General features: G+C 33.6%; 2 protein-coding genes across 3 annotated transcripts; one reads left to right on the top strand and one right to left on the bottom strand.

Annotated features, from left to right (window-relative positions):
• Nucleotides 1–76: 76 nt before the first annotated feature.
• Nucleotides 77–11,602, bottom strand: LOC142624611 (WD40 repeat-containing protein HOS15). Of its 2 annotated transcripts, none has more exons than XR_012842357.1 (14): nt 11,271–11,602; nt 10,132–10,277; nt 9,655–10,015; nt 9,452–9,546; nt 9,312–9,358; nt 8,577–8,724; nt 7,640–7,703; nt 4,821–4,979; nt 4,603–4,724; nt 4,150–4,224; nt 2,633–2,686; nt 2,448–2,545; nt 751–825; nt 77–653 (listed from the first exon to the last, which is right to left on the bottom strand). XR_012842357.1 is itself a non-coding variant. In XM_075798258.1 (14 exons), the coding sequence occupies exons 1-14, from the start codon at nt 11,329–11,331 to the stop codon at nt 434–436; spliced, it is 1,701 nt and encodes a 566-aa protein (XP_075654373.1). In that variant the 5' UTR covers nt 11,332–11,602; the 3' UTR covers nt 77–433. The 2 variants fall into 2 exon arrangements, 1 of the variants encoding a protein (XP_075654373.1); XM_075798258.1 differs by having other exon boundaries at nt 2,448–2,521.
• Nucleotides 11,603–18,850: 7,248 nt separating this feature from the next.
• On the top strand, nt 18,851–19,216 carry LOC142625363 (MFP1 attachment factor 1-like). The gene has a single exon (XM_075799040.1). It carries the CDS (start codon nt 18,851–18,853, stop codon nt 19,214–19,216), a length of 366 nt encoding a protein of 121 aa, XP_075655155.1.
• The last annotated feature ends 3,791 nt before the right edge of the window (nt 19,217–23,007 follow it).

The raw sequence follows: 23,007 nt of genomic DNA on the forward strand, positions 1-23,007 counted from the left end.
CAACTGAAAAGATAAACATTCAGCAAAGAAAAACTGAAATAAACATAGTAAACGAAATGTAACTGGGTAACAAACATCGTTCCAAATAACTATCATTGGAAAAAGAAATGCTAGACTAGAAACCATAAATTATGGTCCAATTAAAATAATTCTGTACATAATTGGGTTACAAACTTACAATTCACTCCTACCAAGCATAAGCCTGACAGATAATTGAGTAAATGTAATTACAAAAGCGATCAACACAAGTGAGTAATGCCTGATCTACGGTTAAAAAGCAAAACCTACCCACCCAAAATACATTTTTACCCATCCCCATCAAAAGTAACATCTCTACAACTAAACTTTGAAGACCAACTAAGAAGTTAATTATCATTCCTGAGGTCCTAGGGCTTTGGAAAACCAGGGAAATTGTAGAGCATTTTCCAAGACCTTACATTCTGAAATCCAAAACACAAACTGTATTGTTGGCAAAACATGCAGCAATTTTGTCACCTTCCTTGTTCCAGCAAACTTCAAATATGCCCCCATTGCCTGTATAAGTTTTGACAATCTTGTTTTCCTTCAATGACCAGATGTGCATGGATTTATCAAGAGATCCACTGGCCAAATACTCACCATTTGGGCTAAATGCAACAGAATATACAGGATCCCTGAAGTTTCAATATAAGACATCAGTGAAATTCGAAAGCATCTCATCAGTGATAATCACCTTCAAATAACATCAATGACAGCAGCAAGGGCCAGTACCTGTGTCCATTTAAGCTGTATAGAAGTTTCCCAAGTTCCACGTCCCATAGCTTCACTGTTGAGTCAAACGATGCACTACATAGAAACACAACCAACAGAATATTTAACTGAAATAAGTAAAATAAGAATGAAGACCTAAATATAAGAATGAAGACCTAAATATGTCCTGCAACACAATATTTCAACAGTCTTTGCGCGCGCGCGTGTGTGTGTGCATGCAATATGATGCACAAAAAAATTTATTCAGATCTTGTCATAGCAAAACCTTAGTTATCTTAACACAGTAATATAAGCTTAGTTACACATTTAGTCCTCAACCCTTGCCCCATGTTTCAAATTCTTTAAAATATAAACAGTTCTATGCATCTACTGCTGTAATTGAGGTTTTCTCTCCTCTGAGTCATACACTCTTCAATCCCACGGATATTATACAGAAGGTGAGTTCAAACTTTGGACTTTCATCTTTCAATTGCATTTGAGCTTTGAAGAATTTATGCCTATGTTAGTTCATTTAAGTGAATCTCTCCCTCTGTTAATTGCTGGTCACTCCAAGGACTAATATTTGGAAAAGAATCAATCATTTGTGAAGTATGCATGTCAACCCTCATGGGTGTTGCAGCATTCTAATTTCCTATCCTTTGAAATGCTTCATTTTAGTCCTTACATTTTTAAGTTTATGTCAAAAAAATACTTATCAAAAAGAAAAGTTTGTCTCAAAAAAGTCCTTGCAGTTAACTCCTGCTGATTGAGTAGAGATTGTTCAGTGAAATCCCAAGGATTTTGATAGCAGCATATAAGAGAAAGGATTGGCTATTCAAATACTTTGTTTTGGAGTAGAGAGAATCACAGTAAGAGCTAACAACAATGAACATTAGACATAAACTTAGAATTTTAATGACCAAACATTTCAAAGCCTGAGGACCATTTTAAATCATGGGGTGAAGGTTCAGGACTAAATGTGAAACTAAACCAGTCATATATTGTTTAACCCAAAAGCAGCCTCCTCAACCAAAAAATGAAAGGGGGGTGGGGGTGAAGAAATACAATGACCAGCACGATATATTTTTTTGATAAGAAAGTTAAAAGATAATAGTGAAACCAGCATGATATATTAATGCAATAAAGTTATCCATCACTACAAACAGGAGTTGAAGATGGGCCAAGTAAAAAATTATGAAGTCTACAGACAGAAAATAAACCTGACCATCATTGAAGACCAAATGGCAATGGAACATTTTCAACACAATGGCGGCTTCACCTAACAACTCCTGATGTACTCTACCTCTTAATAATATTGCATGTAACTAATTAAAGTTCAATGTGTTCTGTATATATCAAGATGTCAAATACAAACTTCTTTAACAATATAAGATGAGTCAAGACTAATAATACAAGTCAAGAGTACTAAAGATTCAAAGTAACAGCACCTCATATAATCAATTGAGCTTTCCTACAGGCTGCAAGTTTTTAATAATTCTGTGCCGCTATGAAAATTTTGTTATCATTAAAAGGTTTTCTAGAACAAATCCATAATCATAATCCATACTAAATTCACTTTTCAAGGAATAAAAAAGTAAATGATCAACTAAAAAAGCAATTCCAGAACTACCAAATCGATTAACTACATAACCGGTGCAAATGCATAAAAGTAGATGAAAATTAATGGCATTCAAACTCATTAAATCAACAGCATATACCTTGCCAACAATAACTGATGATTAGGATTGCTTGTACCAGGTCCAGTGGGACTCCATCTAATAGTATATATCTCCTGCAAAACAATTATTCAATGTTTCTGAGAACAATCCAGTCAGATCAGAAGTGCATATCCTGGGAGGCAAACACATTGAGATTAAAAAGAAAAACAAAATCTCCACAGTACCTTAGCATGATCCTTTAAGTCATGAACAAACTTTTCCTGCTTCATACTCCATATCTACAACATTGCTATATATTAGTTGAAATTGAAAACAAAAACACACCAAAAAGAAAAAAACCAACAGAACAATATATATATATTTTGGAGTGACAAGAACCAAGATAAGCCAAGAAGAAATGTGATTAAACTGTATGAAACAGGTTAAATTAATTTGAAGATTGAAATACAAGTTGAAGATGGTGCACACACACACACACATAATGCTAAAACATCTATGTCAATGGAACATAAGATGCAAATCAATGTACTACTAGTACCATAAACAACCCTTGCATTGACAAAAGTGCAGACACACAAACAAATGCACATGTATATAATGCCAACAGTGAAAATCTATGTCAATGGAACATAAGATGCAGGGGGGTTTGGTGCTCTAATTCTGTGCAGGGGCCCGACGGAGTTTGTCTTTGGAAGAGGATCAGGAAGAGGTGTGACACTTTTATCATTTTGTTAACTTTAAGGTGGGAGATGACTCTTCTATAAAATTCTGGCATGACCCTTGGTGTGGGGGGCTTCCTCTGAAAGACAACTTCCCTGAACTTTATGGCTTTGCTTGTAACAGGGATGCTTCAGTGGCAGACTTGTTATCTCTTTTAGAGGATAGTTATCATTGGAATGTCAGTTTTGTTAAACCAGCACAAGATTGGGAATTGGAATTGGTTGTCTCCTCTATGGATTTGATCTATTCTGGCCTGAGGAGAAAGAATGTAGTGGATGAGCTTTGCTGGATTCCCTCCTCCAAGCAGACTTTTGATGTAAGATCCTTTTATAGGGCCTTACATTCTTCTACTCAACTCTCTTTTCCTTGGAAGTCTATATGGAAGCTGAAAGTACCTACGAAGGTTAGTTTCTTTCTTTGGATTGTGGCATTGGGGAGGATTTAAGTAGTGATAATTTGAGGAAGTGTAGAGTAATGGTGATCGATTGGTGTTGCATGTATAAGAGAGATGAGGAGACTGTTGATCATTTACTTATGCACTGCCCTGTTGCTAGAGAGTTGTGGAATTTGGTGCTCTCTATTTGGCGTTCTGTGGGTTATGCCAATGGGGTTGTGGATCCTCTAGCAAGCTGGCCAAGTAAGTTTAACAAATATAGATATGCAGCGATTTGGGCCATGCTCCCTCATTGTCTCATGTGGAGTATTTGGTGGGAAAGGAATACTTATTCATTTGAAGCTGCTATTCTTCCAGACTTTATCTGAGTGGACAAATGCCTCGGGTGTTTTTACTTTTAACTCTTTGGCTGATTTACTTGATAGCTGTAATTTTCTTGCTTTATAATTTTGTTTTCTTTGTTGGCCCCTAGCACACTGCCTGTGTGCTCTGGTCCCTTCTGTACTTTTTTTGATAAGTCCTGTGCTTTTGTTTTTTATATGATGAAGCAGTAAATACTTATAAAGATAAAAATAAAACATAAGCTGTAAATCATATTTCCTAAAAGGAAGGAGCAGCATAAACAACCTTTGCGGTGATATCATCAGAGCACGAGGCCAACAAAGAACCTGTTGGATCCCATTTGACACAGTTAACTTCACCCTGAAATCGCACAAAGTTCATAATTAGCTTTAAGAAAAATTTACACACAGTTTGATCTAATGCTTTCCAAACATTCAGAAGCCAATCAAAATCAACAGGTTTCGCTACTTGATAGTCAAAAAGAACAGATTTAGACACAATGAGGCAATTCTAGTAACTACTACCACTAATGTAGGCACTAAGCTGGTAAATACATGATTTGCTAGTTGATTAATCTTAGGGTCGATGTATAACTTTTGAGTAAACTGAAACATTCCTAAAGGTGGAGCTGGCAATTCCCAGCAAAAATCCACACTAAGCCCCAAGGTTGGCCATGAATAGAAAAGTACAGAAGCAATACTTAGGAAGCAATATGAGCAGTAGAATTCAGGAACAAACCTGATGCCCAGCAAAAGTTTTGATAGGGCGGTTTTCTCCAATCTTGCAAACATATATCATATTGTCTGTGGAACTTGTTGCAAATGAAACATTGTTGCGCCAGTCGACATCAAGTGTTGGACCTAAATGATACAAATATTCAAGTTTAAACCCAAACAAAGAAAATTATTGCACAAGACAAACACTGATGAGTATTAACATTCAATCAAATGCAACACCTGCATGAAATTCAAATTGTTGTTTCCATTCCTCTGCCTTCACATCCCATACAATTGCAGTTTTATCACAGCTGCCTGTAAGAAGATAATCACCCTTCTTGTTCCACTTTAGAGAGAATATGGGTCCTTTATGTTTGCTTAGAGTACTCCTTAATTCACCTGAACAATGATAACAACAAAAATCAGCACACCAAATATATTTGTGCGATGCAATGAAGACTAGCATACAATTACAATACAATGTTCCCGCATAAATATGACACACACCACATGAAAGTTTTTTTTTTTTTTTTTGATAGGTAACACATGAAAGATATCAAACCAACCAAGGAAAAAATTTTCATAAACATTTGGCCTAGTCCGTACATGCAGATATTATATGCTTAGGTTATGTAAGTGTGTATGTGTGGACATGTATATTTTGGGGAAAGAGATATCCATATAATTATAACAGTTTGAGATATTATACATAATATTTACAACACAACAAAACGGGAAAAAATAACACTACATCTGCCCTACTGTAAAAGAGAAAACTGGATCTTTGAAAATGGAATAAAAGTCCCATGCCTCTCCCATGCATCTGCCATTCAGTTTATTTGGACTATGTACAACCTAAAAAAAAAAGGGTACAATTGTACTTTTGCCTAGCTTATCTTTTAAGCCAAATAAACCAATGAAAATATGCTATCTCAAACAAACACAAAAACCAACAAGAATGAGTAAAATAACCAAAGCTCATATTGAATCTTTTTTTCTTTTTTTTTTGGTGGAGGGGGGTGGTAAGTAAAAATATTATATTGGAAGAAAAAGGAAAAAGTACATATTGGAAGAAAAAGGAAAAAGTACATCCCCAATGTTCTTTAACAAATCAAAAGAAATCTAAGAAAAAAGAACTTCAATTGAAAATTCCCTAACCATATATCCTTTTTTTTTTAAAAACAAAAATTCCTCCAACCACACTAGAAATAACTCAAAGAAAAAAAAAAAAAAAACTCAAAAGAAAAAAAAGAAATAACTCAAAGAAAAAAGAACTAGTGAAAATTCGCTAACCACATATCCTAGCTGTGCAAGGAACTCGACATTGTGTAAATCAAATCACCATGATGCTTTCATAATTCACTTATTCTATCCACATTCTTCTCTCACAACCTTTTGAGATACTGATCTTTTAGCAAATAGCAAGTTAGTTTGGTGACCAGGATTTCTAGCATAAACATATATATGCATGTGTGTGAGGCTGTGAGCACAAGTATCTGATAGACTTCTAACAGTTAAGAAACATCAGTGCCAGCACAGCTCATGCACAAACTACTGTGGCAGTAACATTGCCAAGTAGAGTGGGGGGGAACTGAACGACGCCAAAAACTTTTTAAATACTGGTGCAGTCAAAGGCAAGTCTGGCGCTCCAGACACTCAAGCAAAGCGAGGCACTTTCCTCTCTTCAAATGATTGCAAGGTGCTTGAGATGAGATAACAAGCACAAACACGACATGATATGGGACATGAAGACATGGCAAGTTTTGAAAAATTAAGACACAACACAGTGGGGATACAAAAATTAAGTAAAATATATATACATACAACCATATTTTACGTTTACTTTAAATTTCAAAATAGTTAACAACTTTCAAAACCAAATGCATATATAAAATCAAAGAAATTATTTTTATAAAAAAATTATTTTTTCCTCCATATCCATTGAGAACACACATGAAATAGTCCCCAAAGTGTCCGTGTCTGACACATCTCCGACATGGAAAAGCCAGGGATTTGGGGTGTCCGTGCTTTGAAGGTGAGATCTTCAATGAAATTAAGCCTATATATATAGCAGTTTTGTACTTTTATGTAGGTAAGTGAGGGTTATGCTGGCAGCCACAACCAGACATTTAGAAAGAGAGAGAGAGAGTCACAAAACAGAACAAAATGAGACTCATCAATCAACACAGCAAAACCAAGCAAACAATTGTCCTCTTGCCTTTGTTAGGCCTTGGGACCTCAACTATCAGCTACCAAGCATGTTGTTTCTCATTATTTTATACTTCTCTCCCTCTCTCTCACTGAACTTTTTTCTATATAAGCTAATGTAAAGCCTATTCTTAGATCAATGAATTGAGCCTCCAACCAATTTGAAATTTTCAAAATTGTGCATAGCCTACTTTGTCCCTGAAGCAGCTAAAGAGTGTGTGAAAGTTCTAATAGTTGAAGACAACAAATTATGAACTTTTCATGCTCATAAAATTCTATATTACTCTCTTTTTTCTTCATGCAGCACACATTTGACTACTTTTATCTATGCTTCTTTTAATTATCATATTCCAATGTATTAGATATACATTATTTGAGTTCATTAAATGTACATAATACATACAAGGAACTATATTTAGTATTTGGTGCCTTGCTTCCCTTGGGTGAGCACCGTTTGGCACCTCATGCCTCAGGCACTACAAGGACTTGGTGCCTTAAGGTCACCTTTCTCTTTGTCCTTTGACTACACTGGTTAATACAATTTATGACGAATACCAAGCAGAAGGAATTTATCTAGTCAGTCACATAAGAAATATCCTAGTGTTTCTTTTTCACATAAGAAATATCCTTGCTTTAAATAGGTCATTAAATGGCTTGTGCTTATCTACAATATTGTCGTGTGACAAGGTAATTTGGGTTTCAACTGAATTGAGTATCAGTTGACAAGACCTTAAACATGGCAGATGAAATGCACACTCCTCCTACTATCCTTTCCCTCCCCCCCAAAAAAAACCACACACACTTCAATGGTAAGCATATACTTAAAAACATATCATGCTTTAACATCTTACCATTTGTACTCCAAATTCTTGCTTGCCCATCATACGAACCTGTTGCAAGTAGTGTTCCATCACCCTGCTTAAGGACAGGCAAAAGTATCACAAATTTTTCATACAAAATGGTGACAACATCAGCAGGAGCCTTTGGTACCATCAAAATAGCATCTCAAAAGTGCATTTCTTGCCTTTTCAAGAGGTACATTAATATATATATATATATATATATATATATATATATATTAGTAATGCAAAAGTACCGCTATATACAAATGCACATTCTTATCATTTACAAAAAGGAGGGAACTGTTCCCTCTCCACATTGATGTGGAATACCAAATACCTAAGATGTTACTAACTCATGCTGTATGTAAGAAAGCTGCCACCTCTATTATCTTTTTGGGTGTCCTTTCCTGCCTGATTGATACAAGTAGCACTGAATCTTTGAAATTACAGCCGTAGCATGATTTCAAACAGATAATACAATCTAGAATGGTGAGGCAATAACATAGGTTCTATTTTTGTTGTTGAGCCAAAACACTTCCAATGAAAAGTACATAATGAATAATATGTATCAGATAATGAAATAACTAAATTAAGTTTTTATAATTAAAATCATTTCCATATACATGAAATCAACATGGACCATGCTAAATTCTTGGCAGTTAGGCACTCTTCTAGCATTGGACTATTTCATTCTATGCTTCAGAAGCAAGGCTCTCAGGAGATAATTCCCATCCAAACTAAGTATCAACCCTAAAAATAAAGCACCATAGTGTACAGAATAATAAAAGCCAACAAGTTGAAAGCTAAGCTTTAAAAAAGCACATGCTTATGACATGCAAACTTTGAGAATATATTTGATAGTATAACTAAACAATAGTGTGGGTTCAGCCAGAGCATAATTAGCAGCTATTATGAACTTAAGTCAGAATAGTGAGATAAAACTAACATTCCAATCAAGTGTGGTGACATCTTTACTCTTCTCATTTGTTCTACCCTTAACATGTTTCAGCACCAGCACGTTCAAAGGACCATTAGAAGTAGATCTCGAGCTACCATCCACTATTGTCCATATACGAGCTGTTGAATCTCCGGATCTAGAAGTTTTATCAGGCATACGGCCAAAAACTATTAAAATTCACAACCTTAGATAATGTTACCATACCATAACAAAAACTGATCTGAAATTCCAGGAATAACAATGAAATTAACACATGCAATATGTTATAATTCTTAGTTGCCAAATCAAAACAGATGATCATTTCATTCAAAATTAATGATGCATTCAACTTCATTTCTATACTAAAGTCTACTTCTGAATAATATAATGATCTGCAGTAGCATGACTTAATGCAGAAGCTGATATAATCACACAAGAAATCCTTAGAAAACCCTATTTGCTCCAGTAAAAAGTAAAGCAATTCTCAGTAACCCTTCGTAATGATTTTGCTTCAATTGGAAGATCATATCCAATGTGGAACCTGTAATTCACTACGCAAAAGGACTAAGATGTAGGAAGTCTGAAATGCAGCAATAACGAAAAAGGATCGCAATATGAAAGCACATCAAATTAGTTGACATGAAAGATGCATGTAACAGAATATACATAAGATGTTTAAACTAAGCTATAGATACACACAATGAACGAACACAAGAAGTATGTTATTCAACAAAGAAATATTACCCTGATGCAAGAAGAGAACCGGTTGGACTCCATGCACAAGCACATACCTGAAGGTAGAAAGTAAAAAAATATCAAATAATAGAGTGAGGTGGGCGAAGGGGGGACAAAAAAGTGCAGAAACATTGGAGACATGTTCAAACCTCTGAAGTATGTCCTTCCAAAATTGTCACATCAGAACTGGGAATTTCACATGCCTGAGAAGTCAAGTCTGTAGAGATATCCATTGGTTCTGGTCCTATAAAACACATCCAGAGAGTTTTGTACTTCATGGTTGGTATAAAGGATAATACAAAGAGAGGTCAAGAAAACAGAGGAAATACTTTCAATGCCAATGTAAACTTACCTGCAAATACACCATTATCTTCAGGTTTTACAATAACTTTATCCTCAACATCTGTAACCATTTCTCTGTCAGTGTGATCCTCGTGTTGCTTTTCTCGCTCCTTATCCTTTTCTGCCCTCTCCTTTTCCTTTTCTGCCCTCTCTTTATCCTTTTCACGTTCTTTCTCCCTTTCATGTCTTTCTTTATCTCTTATCCGTGCACGTTCTCCTTCATGTTCCCTGTCGAGCTCTTTATCTTTATCTCTATCCTTCTGTAGATTTTTCCTTTTTTCATTTATGATTTTCCGCAGTTCATAGACATCCTTTGTGATAAGATCCAAAGGTTGTAAGAATGAGAAATCTTCAACCAAGTCTGTGTCACTCTGACAAGTTTAAAACAAACATTGATCGAGTTCAATTATGAGATAAGCAGAATAGCAAAAGTGGTTAAATTCATGCAGGAAGACAGATGACAAGCAAAAGAATTAAGCATGCTAACATTACTCAAGTTTGCTTCCATCTCCAAGTACTGAAGTCCTTTTTGTACAAATGTTATAAGAGAACCAGGTGGAACCAAATTGCCATCAATAGGGCACTTGTTGATACCCGCCTCATATCCTAAAGCAAATGCTGCATGTGTGAATCCTAAAAGAGTATGACAAGGAGCAGTTAGCATATACATTTTCCACTGGATTTAGAATGCTCAAAAAATTAAGAGCTCCCCCCCCCCCAAAAAAAAAAAAAAGAGCATTGCAATAAATCATAATGTCTCATCAAACTGCTAAATAAATCATACGAAAATTAATTATAAAAAAAAATTCTCATTTATTCTCATTTACCTATCAAAAAAAAAATCTCATTATGTGAATGAAGGAAACAAGTTGAAGGATTTTTTCGTTTACTACTGGAAAAAAATTAAAGATTATGGTAACAAAATGTATTTTTTATTTTAAAATAGTGAAGCCATTTTGGCAACTTTGTTTCCAACAATTACAAGGGACCTTAAACACCAAGTGCATGTCCCACAAACCTGCCTGATTTAGAGATAATGCTCAGCTCCATATTAATAATCAATATAACTAATTTTTAAATTAAAACAGGTTTTTTATTTAAATTATAAGCATGTGTGGATGCTGCACATACTTCATTTTCTTCGTCTATTTCTAATTATTTCTCTTCTAAGAAAGGCCATAATCCATCACTAAAACTAGAACCTTCTGAAGATGCTAAGTAAGACTATATTTAATATGCTGAATTAACGCACATTTTACTCTGCTACACAAAGCCAGGCGTAGCATCTGAAAACCCTAACGCAACCATTGGTACACAATTATTGCAAATACCTACGGCTACATTATATTATTAAAAATAAAAATAAAAATTGAAACCTACATAAAAGATCAAGCTTCGACCAGACAATAGGAAAAGTTATTACCAAAACGCAAGCTTTCTTCATTCTAATCAAACCCTAGACTGCTTATATTAGCAACAAACACAAATCTCGCTCGGAAATTGCAACTATTATACTTCTAAGAACAGCTTCCTATACAAACCCTAGAATACTAATCAACATTGGGGAGAAGAGAACAGAAAAATAAACCAAAAGAAAGAGAAGATTTAGAGGAGCTATAACATTACCTGATTCTTGAAGGTAACGAAAGACGAGGTAATTCAATTCGACGGAAGTGATGGAGTTCATCGTCTCGTCGCGGAGTCACTGAGCTCAGTGGCTGTGGGTACAAAGCTTAAACAAACATGCGGACTTGGAGAGAGAGAGAGATTGGGGTTTTTGGTTTGCGAAGGAGTGGGATGGAGGCGGAGAGTGGAGGAGGAGTTCTGGAAAAATCGTGAACGGAAGGGAAGGGGGGGTAGTGTATTGATTCGATTGTCGATAATGAGTAAAAACAAGCACCGTAACGTTAGCAATTCCTTTCCCGTGACAAACGGTTACTGCTTGGCCACAGCAACTCACGGGTTATGATTTTTTTTTTTTTTAATTTTAAGTGACGTTAAATTCATAATATTTTTATAATATTTTTACAATAAATTTAAATTTAATACTAAAATTAATTTTTTATTTAAAAATAATCATTATTAACAATTTATTACTTTAAATTTATTATAGAAATGTTATGGAGCTATCAAATTGTTTTTTTCTTTTTTGCCTTATTGGCAATTTGGCATCGTGTTGGCTGAAATGCCGTACCTGAATCAATGTTCCGGAGGATTGATGGGCCTCACTTGGTGAGTTGTGTGAGGCCCCACTCTGACCGAATAAGGGAGAGGAGCCCAAAAAACAACAAAAATAATTGTTCGCATTGTTTCTAAAAGAACAAAAATAATAAGAGTAATTTCACGCGTAGGACAATTAAAAATTTTTGTGTCAATATTTTTTTTTTTGTTTGGTAAAAAAAATTGGTGCTTCTTTCATTCACATAACTAAAGATTTTGTTTCTAGCCGCCTTGTTTTATCATATTAACTACTTTAAGTGTTTCTATGCAAATATATATAATTAATTTTGTCAAAAAGTGGAGACAACTGTAAATTTTTTAAAATATATATATTTGTCATGGTACGTTGAATAATTTATACATTGCAAGATGCGCTTCACACGTTAATAGTAAAAAGTTTCCATGTGCCTAGATGAATCATTTAAAAGTTTAAGAGGACAGTAGTTATAGCAATCTCCTAAGTTCTATTTGACTTAAACGGGTTTACCTATTCTAAGAAGCCAATTAGTGAATTTTTGGTTGAAATTATGAAAGACATGGAAACAAAATGATATGTAGTTAAATAAAATTAGGAACTTCAAATTTTTGAGAAATTCATGCATTCAAATATGTAAATCATCTTATAAATTTTTCTCTCATATCTATTATTTTGTTGTCTTCGCAATTATATGAAAAAGTTATATTATATATATATATGTGTGTGTGCGCGCGCGCGTATTACATGCAAATAAGATGCCATATGAATTTAGTAGTATGCTTTTAAAGCCTATCATCGTCACTTGTTGAAATAATATAAAAGATATTATTAAACTTTTTTGCTTACTTACTATTTACTGAGCAATGTAAAATATTGAGTGGTCAGTTGTTTCTTTGAACTTAATTTAATTTTTTTTGTTATGATTGAAATCTGCATCACATAAATCCATCTTCATCTATTAATTAGCATGTGGATTGCGGATGCTGACATAATCTTAGATAGTTTGATTTGATTGGCCATGTTTAAATATGTAAATCATTTCATAAATTTGCCTCTCATATCTATTATCTAATTGTCTTCTTTTTTCTTTTTTTTTGAGGGACTATTATTTCATTGTCTTATATGCAAATAAGTTGTCATGTGAATTTAGTAGTATGATTTTAAAGCTTATTATTATCACATGTTGAAATAATATAAAAGATATTAGAAAGCTTCTGTGTCTACTTACTATTTACTAGGCAATGTAAAACATCGAGTGGTTAGTTGTTTCTTTAATTAGCTTTTTTTTTTTTTTTTGTTATGGTTGGAATCTCCGTTACATAAATGTCCAGATGCTGACATTATTGTTTGAAAACCTTAACGCCCGTTTAGATAGAGGGGAGAAGGAGAGGGAGTGGAGGAGAGTAGAGTTGATTTAAAATAGACTTAATTTTGAACTAAATCTACTCTACTATACTCCCGCTCCTTCTCCCTCAATCCAAATGGGCCATTAGAGAGTTTCATTTGATTTGTTATGTTTATCTATATCTTATTAAAATTAAATTAAAGTAATACAAATATTATTAGCCACTACCAAATTTCATCAAAATCGAGATTTTAAAACATTTTTGTCCATCATATAAAGTAGAATGCTCAAGTGTGAATATATTAACCATTGAGCATGTAGTATGATGAATTCTAAAAGCAAATTATATAATAAATAAATAAATAACCTGCATACGGTTATAAGGTTATAGAAAACCAACTAAAAGTAAAATTGTGGGGGGTAAAAAGATCCTGATGGGAATGTGGGCCTTTTGGGCCGTGTTAAGGAAGGCCGACCTGCTCTTGGGTTTAGAATTTGTTAGTACTATGGGTCGGCCCATACGCCGAGGATCCGAGGATCCAGCCGAGGGTGAACTTACCCTCGGATGAACACCGAAGAATTCGGGAGTTCATAGTAAAGATTAGGGGATGACACGGTTAAGGCCAATGGTTAAAAGGGGTGAACCCTAGTACGGCCCAGAAGCACCAGTGTTGAAGAAATGTCAAAGATAAAGGCTGCTACCTCCACATTAAAGACCCTGCACCTACCACTCTAGCCGCATTTATGGGGAAGTGACACCTGAACAGTGGAAGAGAAACTTCTGGTTACTATTCAAAGGCACTGAGAAAAGAAATATCTAGGCTAAGGGGGAGGTGAGACAACACGTGTACAAAATATTCAAAAGAGTAGTATTTAAAGAGCAATCTAAGACAGAAAAAGGGGACGGACTTTTTGTAACCTAAAAAGAAAAAGAAACAAAGAGAAAGATATAATATAAGAACAACTCTCGGTTTACATCCGAGGAAGCTGATTTACGATATTCCTTGTTGTTTCCAATTACTTGCAATCTTTAGTTTGTCATTTAATCCTCACACGCTTCTAACCTGGGTTTCAAGCCCACACTCTACAAATTCATATTGTTTAAGGCTCATTGGGCCTGAGCCCATAACTGTTCTTGGGACCAGGTGCAATTGTGCACTTACAAAAATCATAAAAAATTAGTTCACAATCATATTCTACATTATATTTTATGATTATGTGTTGCTTTTGCATCTCTAATTGTTACATAGAAGACGAGTAAATATATTTAGATGAAATGCATGTTTTGTTAAGCTTTTATGATATGATCATAAATGGTGTGCAATTCGAACATGATCATTAGTGTTATTTTGAGTATTATCCAACAAATTTTTTCTTCTAAAAGATCATGTCTTGTTATGAGTTGTGTTTAATAACAAACCATAAGAGTCTATCACTTGACCTTGTTGTGGGGTCTTCTAGTATCACAGGCATATGTGTGTTTTGATATTTGAATAAAATGATCATATATTATTTGTAGTAAAAAAAAATGCTAACAAATGGATATTAGTTAACATTTTAATCTAAAATCTCCATATGAAATGAAATTTTAATTTTTTGAATCATACATATAAGGAAGTAATTTTTTGTGCTACTACAAAATACCTTCAAAACTTGCTACAAAATTATAGTTTCACATCTATATATGTTTAGTAAGTGGATTATGAAAACTATGATAACTCTTAAACTACATTGGAAACTAAGTAAAACAAACACAAACAATATACAAACAATAACATTGAAAAAAGCTAAATGGAAGAGCATAACACAACGAAAATATTAAAAAGAGAACTTTCAAAACTCAAAATAAAACTGCATAATGCAACTCCAATATGGAGATACAAATATATGTACTAATTAAAACAAACATTAAAAATTAATCATTTTTTTTATATAGTTTATCATTTGTATTGCAAACTCATTAATTATTTCAACAATTTATTTTATACCTACATCTAAATTTGGTCCAATAGGTCAAAAAATTACCCAATACATTTTGATATCATACTTTCCATGTCTTATAGGCTTGAATATTACATTTTCATTCAACAAGGATTTTCGACAACTAAAAGGCTACAATTTGGTGTTACTTCACATCAATATCAAACTCATCAAAGAATTGATATTGAATTTAATATCATAAATTTTCAATTTTTTATCCCTTTATTAAAAAAAAAAAAGTCAATCGTTATTCAATTTCAAATTACATCATATCAAAACACTGAAATTGTATAATTTACTAAAATACTAATATCAAATAAAGGGTGGAAAAACATAAAGAAAGCTTAAACCACAAATCATTAAATTAGACTATTAAAAATAATAATAACAGTTTTTGTCACACACAAACACACACACACATTAATAATTTTGATATAAAATAGGTACTTTCAAGTCTTAACCCAAACATGTATTTTCTTATTATTAAGTAAGTGTACTGAATTAGAATGGACCAAAGTGGGCCGAAATGAAGTGAGTTAGACTGAATGAGACCAAAGTGAACCAAATGAATCGAATTAGATCAAAATCAATTAAAAAAATGGTGACATGGCCAATGGTGTGGCTCAACAAGAACGTAATAACATTAAATGCTATGTTTTGACTTTTAGATATTATTATATTTAGATTTAGATAAACAGGTGTGATTACAGATAGTAAATGTGTATATATATATATATATATATATATAAAATCTATTTATAGTTATATTTTCTTTTAAAAGAAAAAAATAGTTTATATTTATATTTAAATATAATGAGAACCTTTAACTTTTTGTTGGCTTCTTCTAATTTTGTTGTACATGTTTGAAAACCAACATTTTTTTCAGGTCATGATTAATTATGCTTGAAAAAATTTGTTTTAGACCTTTTATGTATTCTAATTGCTCTTATACTATTTTTTTTTTTTTTAGAAGTGCTCGTATACTAGTCGAAAGTCTTATTTAGAGCTCAAGAAATTATGCAACAATATAAAAAATTCAACTCAACAAGTTCATTTTGAATTCTACACTTGGGCCATATACATCAAATACCAAACTTAAAGCAATAATAATAAAGTGAGGCACCCACAAAAAATTGTTATCAAAAGGGAAAACCACTTTGGAAAAACAATTATCTTCAATAGAAAAATCACTTTGGAGGACCAGTGTCGTAAAAAATTCATTGTAGGAAAAACAATTATAACGATCTACTTACAAGACTCGACTCCTGTACAATTAAACTCTTTATTATAATCGCTCCAAATGACCCACTTGCCTTCCAAGTTCCAACCCCATAACTTTTGGAATTCTCTTTAGTGAACTTCTTCCACAAACTCCTCTTTCGCATGCAAGCATTGCAATTCAAGCAACCTCCTTAAAGTAAGTGGAAGAATGAAAGATAATATAAGTTGAAAAATACCTATTTTGTAAATTTTCGCTTAAGCGAAATTCAATTGCTTGTGAAATGATCACACAAGCGAGTTTTACAATTGAATTGAAGGAAAATTTTCTTTCTAAATTTTAGAAGTTCACTCCAGCAAAGACCAAAGGGGTATTACTGTATAAACATAAATGAACAAAAGCACTAATTCGATACAAATATTAAGTTTAAGGAATAAATAATAAAAAAACGTAATAGATAATTACTAAATTTAGAAAGGGTTTTACTAAGATATGCTATTATCTATGTGCATACGTTAACAAACTATTTTGAAATTTTTTTTATGAGAAAATGAAAAAGTAACTAAAGAAAAAATGGTTTTCTTGTATTTTTGTTTTCTATTTTCAAAAACTTGTTTTGGGAAATATAAAGAAAAACCAATTTTCTAGTATTTTTGAAATAAAAAAACATGTTTTATTAGTTGAAATAAAAAAGATAGTTTTTGGAAGAAAAAAATATAATATACTAAAATATGTTGTTACTAGGATTTGAACTCTAATATTAACTCATTAAATGAGATAGATTCATTTACTGAAAATAGCATTTTGCATGTTTTTAGTTTCTTTCACAAATTGAGTTTTGAAAATAGTTTTTATTTTCTGTCTATTTTGGGTTGCCAAATAAGTTTTTTAGTCTCAAAAATAGAAAATTGTTTTTGGAAACAAAAAATAAGGGGAAAAAACAGTTACCAAACATACCCTTATTATTAATTGGATAAATGGGTCCAATCTAGACATGTCTCAAGCCCAATCCAATATCCAACCCAAAACTCATATTCTCTATCATTTCCTATGTTGGACTCAAAGATTTTTACCACTTCAATATAATGTTCAAGTAGACACATTAGATGTCAATTTCTTATTCACTCCATAATATTTTTCTAACATTTTTTACTGCTATTAAGCCCCAAAACGGTGCCGTTTTGGCTTTATTTTAATATTTAATATATTATTAATTTTTAAATTAAAAAATAACCTAGACATGTCATCCCTAACCGAAAGTTTGAGAGAAAGAGAAAGAGATTAAGAGATTGAGGTGGTGTTTGGTTTGTATTTTCAAACAATAATTTTCAGTTTTTAAACAATATTACACGTATTTCTACATACTTTTTCACCCACACGTGTTTTTACAAATGTTTTCAAATAACAATTTTCAGTTTTTAATAACATGTACCAAACGGGCCCTGAGAGATTGAGAGGGAGAGGAGAGTGAGAGAGCTAGAGGGAGAGACAAATCAAGGGAGAGAGATAGAGTTCAAGAGAAGGAAAGAGGAGATCGAGATCGGTGGCTCCATCCAGTACTTGGCGGCTCCGGACTGTGCCATTGTTTAGGTAAGTAAATTTCTTAAAAATAATAAATCATGGGCCACAACTTGAATATTATATGATGTTTAAAAAAAAGAAAAAAGAAAGAAGACATGATTTAAATAGAAGTAAAAAACCTAAGAAATTACATGTTTAAATTTCTTTTGATATTTTTTTTCCTCCTCCTCCTAGAGTTGCTCAGAGAAGAATGTGACTTTATTTGAACTAGAATTAGAGAATTGAAGACCAAAGAGGAACCCGGTGTTTAAAGTTGTCATCTTTGTTCCAATTTTTATAAAAAACAAATATTTAATAAACTAGCATCTAAGTAGGTGCTCACGCGTGTGCTCAGATGCTCTTTTATTTTTTGGGTAAAATTTAATAATTTGCATTAATTATAATTTTAATATTTGGTACAAACGCATAACACTCAGCGCAACCCTAAGTTTTTTTGTAATTGAAAAATGTAGTAACCTGAAATTATAATCGATGCAAATTATTAAATTTTATCCCAAAAAATAGTAACTTTTTAATGTGGATTTCTAAAAAAAAAATTAAAAAAAAAACTTTTTAACGTGGGTTTTAAAAAATTTCAGCCAATTAAAAAAATAAAAAAGACAAAAATTTAAACGTAAAGTTTGTTTCTGAATAAGTACGTTAGTGGAAGGCTAATTCTATTTTGTAGGCAATGTTTTAATGGAGTTAAAAGATATGTTTTTACTTTATTATTCTTTAATTTTGTCTCTACTTAAACTTAGTATAGACCCATGCAGTAACCAAAATTACCAAATAAAGTATAATTTGAATTTTAATGAATTATATTTTAATTTTATTAAAAAAAATAATGATAATAAACATTTTAAAATACTTCCTAAAATCAAACATGCTTGACTACCAGGGAAATGGCAGACGCTGCAGCACCCAAACCCGAAAACTCAAAATTCTCCTTCAGCATTTGGCCCCCCTCACAGCGGATCCGCGACGCCGTGATCGTCCGCCTCTCCGAAACCCTATCATCCTCCGATTCCATCCTCTCCAATTCCAACCTCTACCAATCCGTCCCCGCCGACGAGGCCTCCTCCGCCGCCCGCATCATTGAAGACCAGGCATTCTCCGCCGCCGACGTTTCCTCTGTCGCCGATGGTGACGTGGACGGAAAAATCGAGACCCTTAGTGTGTACGCGAAGGAGATCAGCAAGCGAGCTTTGGAAATGCTCAAATCTAGGGCTGCTCAGGCCACTACTGAGGAACTCCCTTCTGTTAAGTAAACCCGAATCTTCTTAATCTGATTTGAATTTCTTCTTGGTTTTTGATTGCAATGCTTGTATGCTATGTGTTTGCGGAATCGATGATCGGCCTTGTAGATAATTTTGCTTTATAAGAGAATGCGATACGGGTTGTTTGAGTATCGCGATTTGTATTGTATGGTTATTTTTATTGTAAATTTGAAGTTGTGTGTTTGAAAATGAAGGGATAGCAAGCATTTAGTATCTGTACAATTTTTTTAAACCTTTTAAATATATCTGGAAGATCAATGAACTATTTTGTTCTGGAACAAACATAGATGTAGTGCGATAAGTGACTGGAACAGAATCATAATGGATGGAGATGCAACAATGTCTATATATCCCATCATGAAGCAAGACATTGTTTCCGATTGGAATTTTGCGTCGATTGTTGATGATGTAAAGATATATTATGACATTGTACAATGTTCTATGAAGAGGGTCAATAGATGTGCCAATTAAGCAGCACTTAGAGCTAGGAAAATGGTCTGTGAGAGATACATTTATGGGTTGCTAGGCCTACCCCAGGTCCATTGGAAGAATAATAACGTAGCTCATCTTTTGGCAAAGAGGAGTTTTGTTGAAGTGTTTCTGGGACATTCAATCCGGAGCTTTTCCTGCACTGTATGTTTTGTTTGTTTTATTCTCTTTGAAGTTTTTCCTTTGAGCTAAAAAAAGCTTACCCCATGTCCCTCTGCCCTCCACAGAGCTTGTGTCATCCAGTTTGGTTCAATGTAATTTCCTTTTATAGCAAAAAGAAAAAAGAAAGAAACTAAGGGGTACTAGGTTGTAAATATGGAATAAGTGACTAATTGCAGATGGGATAAAAGGGGAGTTGGGGGAAGATGCTTTCTTTGCTTTGAATGAGTTTTGATTTGAAGGGAACTCCAGGTGGAAGTTCATACTTCAGTAATGCAAATTGTTAGCACATGCTAAGTATCTGTTTGGGTTCAGTTTCAATTTTTTTTTTTTTAAAAAAAATTAAATTTTAAGCCATAAAATTTGACTTTTCCATGGGTTCACGTGTTTCAGATTTTCTCCGACAGAGTGCACTGTTCACGCATTATTTATGAGACTCACAAACACTTGATTCATAAAAAAAAAAAAAAATGTTCTACGATACTATTCACACATTTAAAAATTATTTTGCTATATGGCCTGTTTGGGAGTTTAGAGAAGGAGGAGAGTAGAGGAGAGTAGAGGGGAGTAGAGGGGAGGGGAGTAGTGGGGAGGAGAGTAGAGGAGAATGATTACCCTCCACCTTGTTTGGATGTTTTTATAATTAGTAAGGGGGAAGGAAGTAATTAGCCATTCCCCTTATTTTTAACATTGTAATTTTATAAATATAATAAGGGTAAATTAGGTAATTTACTTTATCAATAATTTTATGTGCTCTACTCTCCCTCCAAATCTCTCCAATTTTGGGGAATTAAAAATGAGGGGGTTGGAAGTAGTTGAAACCCCTTCAAACCCCTCCAAACCCCTCCCCCTCCTTCCTTAAAAAACTCCAAAACAAGGTAATTGAATTACTCCCCTTCCCTCTACTCTACTCCCCTCCTTTTTTAAACATCCAAACAGGCCAATAATGTTTTCAATTTTCAGCTGTATCCAAATGGATCCTAAATGTCTAAATTGATTTTGTGGAGAAACAAGGAGTGTATAACATTAATTGAAACAAGGATTGATGTTGCTTTGTTTTCTTTATGGCTTTACGCCTCATGGAGCGAAGATCACTAGTTGGAATTCCCCCTTCTCCCTCCTCCTTAGGCCAAAATTTACATATTAAAAAAAGAAGAAAAACAAAAATGAGGATTGCCTATGGCTTAATACAATGGTTCAACTTGTGCGTAAGTTTTTTATTTTATTTTTTATAATTAGTAATTATGCATGCACGTAGAGTATTGAACCCACAACCACATCTTCCATCTTGTTAGGTTGTTCCTACAATGGAAAGAGGAGTCATCTAAACTAGATTGTATTAGCAACAATTACTCAACTTTTTGTTCCATAATATAGGACTCGTTTGGTACATGTGTTTAAATACACGTTTTCATTTTTTAAACAAAATTACATGTATTTTCATACACTTTTTCACTCACATATATTTCCAAAAAATACAAACAATGTTACTAGAATTCTTTAACAGTAAAAAAAAATACTTCAGTATGCTCTTATTTTTAATTATTATATATAAAAAAAATTCTTTTTTGGTAATTAAAATAAAAGGAATTCTTTAACAGTAATAAATTAGGAAAGCAATTGAATAATGAATAACCTGATGTATTCTAGTTATTAGAGCTAAACGACAACTTCTCTGTTTTTCTGATATGTTCTCCATTCATCAATGCATTCAATTTGTTTAGGCCTTTTTTTTTTTTTCATGTCTTCTTGAGGTTCTTGTGTATAGGCCAGGTGCTTTTGTCTTGATTTCGATTGCTCCTCTTGCACTCCCTTGGAAATACAAGCATTATGTTCAGTATGGAGCCCAGACTGTGGCTATAGGATGTACTACCTACTACCTTTCCAATTGCTTGGGACTATCCAAATGGTTGGGACCATTCAAATGGTTGGGACCTTTCAATAGGTTGAATAGTTTGGAGAAGAAGGTGGAAGAAATTAGTGTGGATTTGAAGGTGGTCAAAGAGAAGATCATCAGTTTGAGTGATGATGTGGAAGAGATTAAGGGAAGGGTGGACGCTCCTACCGTGACCAAGGCAACTGTAGTAGCATATCCATGGCTAATCGAACCAGGGCAACCATCAGGTACATATGTTGGATCATTTGCAATAAGCAAATAGCGTCATGCATAAATTATAAATATAGCTTATTTTCATGAATACTTTCACCTTTATGGGATTGCCTAGGAAAATTTTCTTGTTTAATTCCCTTTAAAGAAATTTAGGAATAAGGTTAGGACTTTAATGGGTATGAGTGTAATAGGGTATATTGCTTATACTATAACCCGTTGATCCCACTTAAACTTTGATTTAATGTGCAATAGTTTTGTTGGGGTTTGGTCATTCCATACATAGGAACCCAATTGTGGATCAAATCTCTAAATTTGTCCATTGTTGATGAGTGGCGTCAATGGTTGGTAGATGATCAAGTTGGAGGGTAGGCCTATCCTATAGTTATACTGATGTAGTTTACAATGTAGAGTTCTATTTCAAGTTTTGATTGTTTGAATTTTAATGCAGATTCACAAGGGGATTCTCAAACCACCTCACATATGCTACATAAAGGCAAGAGTGCTATTACTATTCAACCATAATTGTTTTGCAAGTGAAAGTGAGGGGAATTTTAATTAGTATGACTTTTGCAGGGAGGGGGTCACACAGCTCTAGATGAAATGCCTAAGGAATGCTATAACATGTTCAAAAGGTGGATCTCTCATGAACCACTGTAATCACTCTCTAATTCCAGCTCCAGATAGCAGATACACTAGCAGTTGCTATTTGCTAATAAATGCTAGTTATAATAAGACCCTTCCCTTAGTCTCTTCCACATCATCACTCAAACTGATGATCTTTTCTTTGACCACCTTCAAATTAGCAATAAATTCTTCCACCTTTTTCTCTAAACTATTCAACCTTTTGAAAGGTCTCAACCATTTGGATAGTCCCAACCGTTTGGATAGTCCCAACCGTTTGGAAAGGTAGTAGGTAGTACATCCTACAGCCACAATCTAGGCTTCATATTGAACATAATGCTTGTGTTTCCAAAGGAGAGCAAGAGGAGCAATCGGAATCAAGACAGAAGCACCTAGCTATACA

The sequence above is a fragment of the Castanea sativa genome, chromosome 2, assembly GCF_040712315.1.
Source record: "Castanea sativa cultivar Marrone di Chiusa Pesio chromosome 2, ASM4071231v1".
Taxonomy (NCBI): domain Eukaryota; kingdom Viridiplantae; phylum Streptophyta; class Magnoliopsida; order Fagales; family Fagaceae; genus Castanea; species Castanea sativa.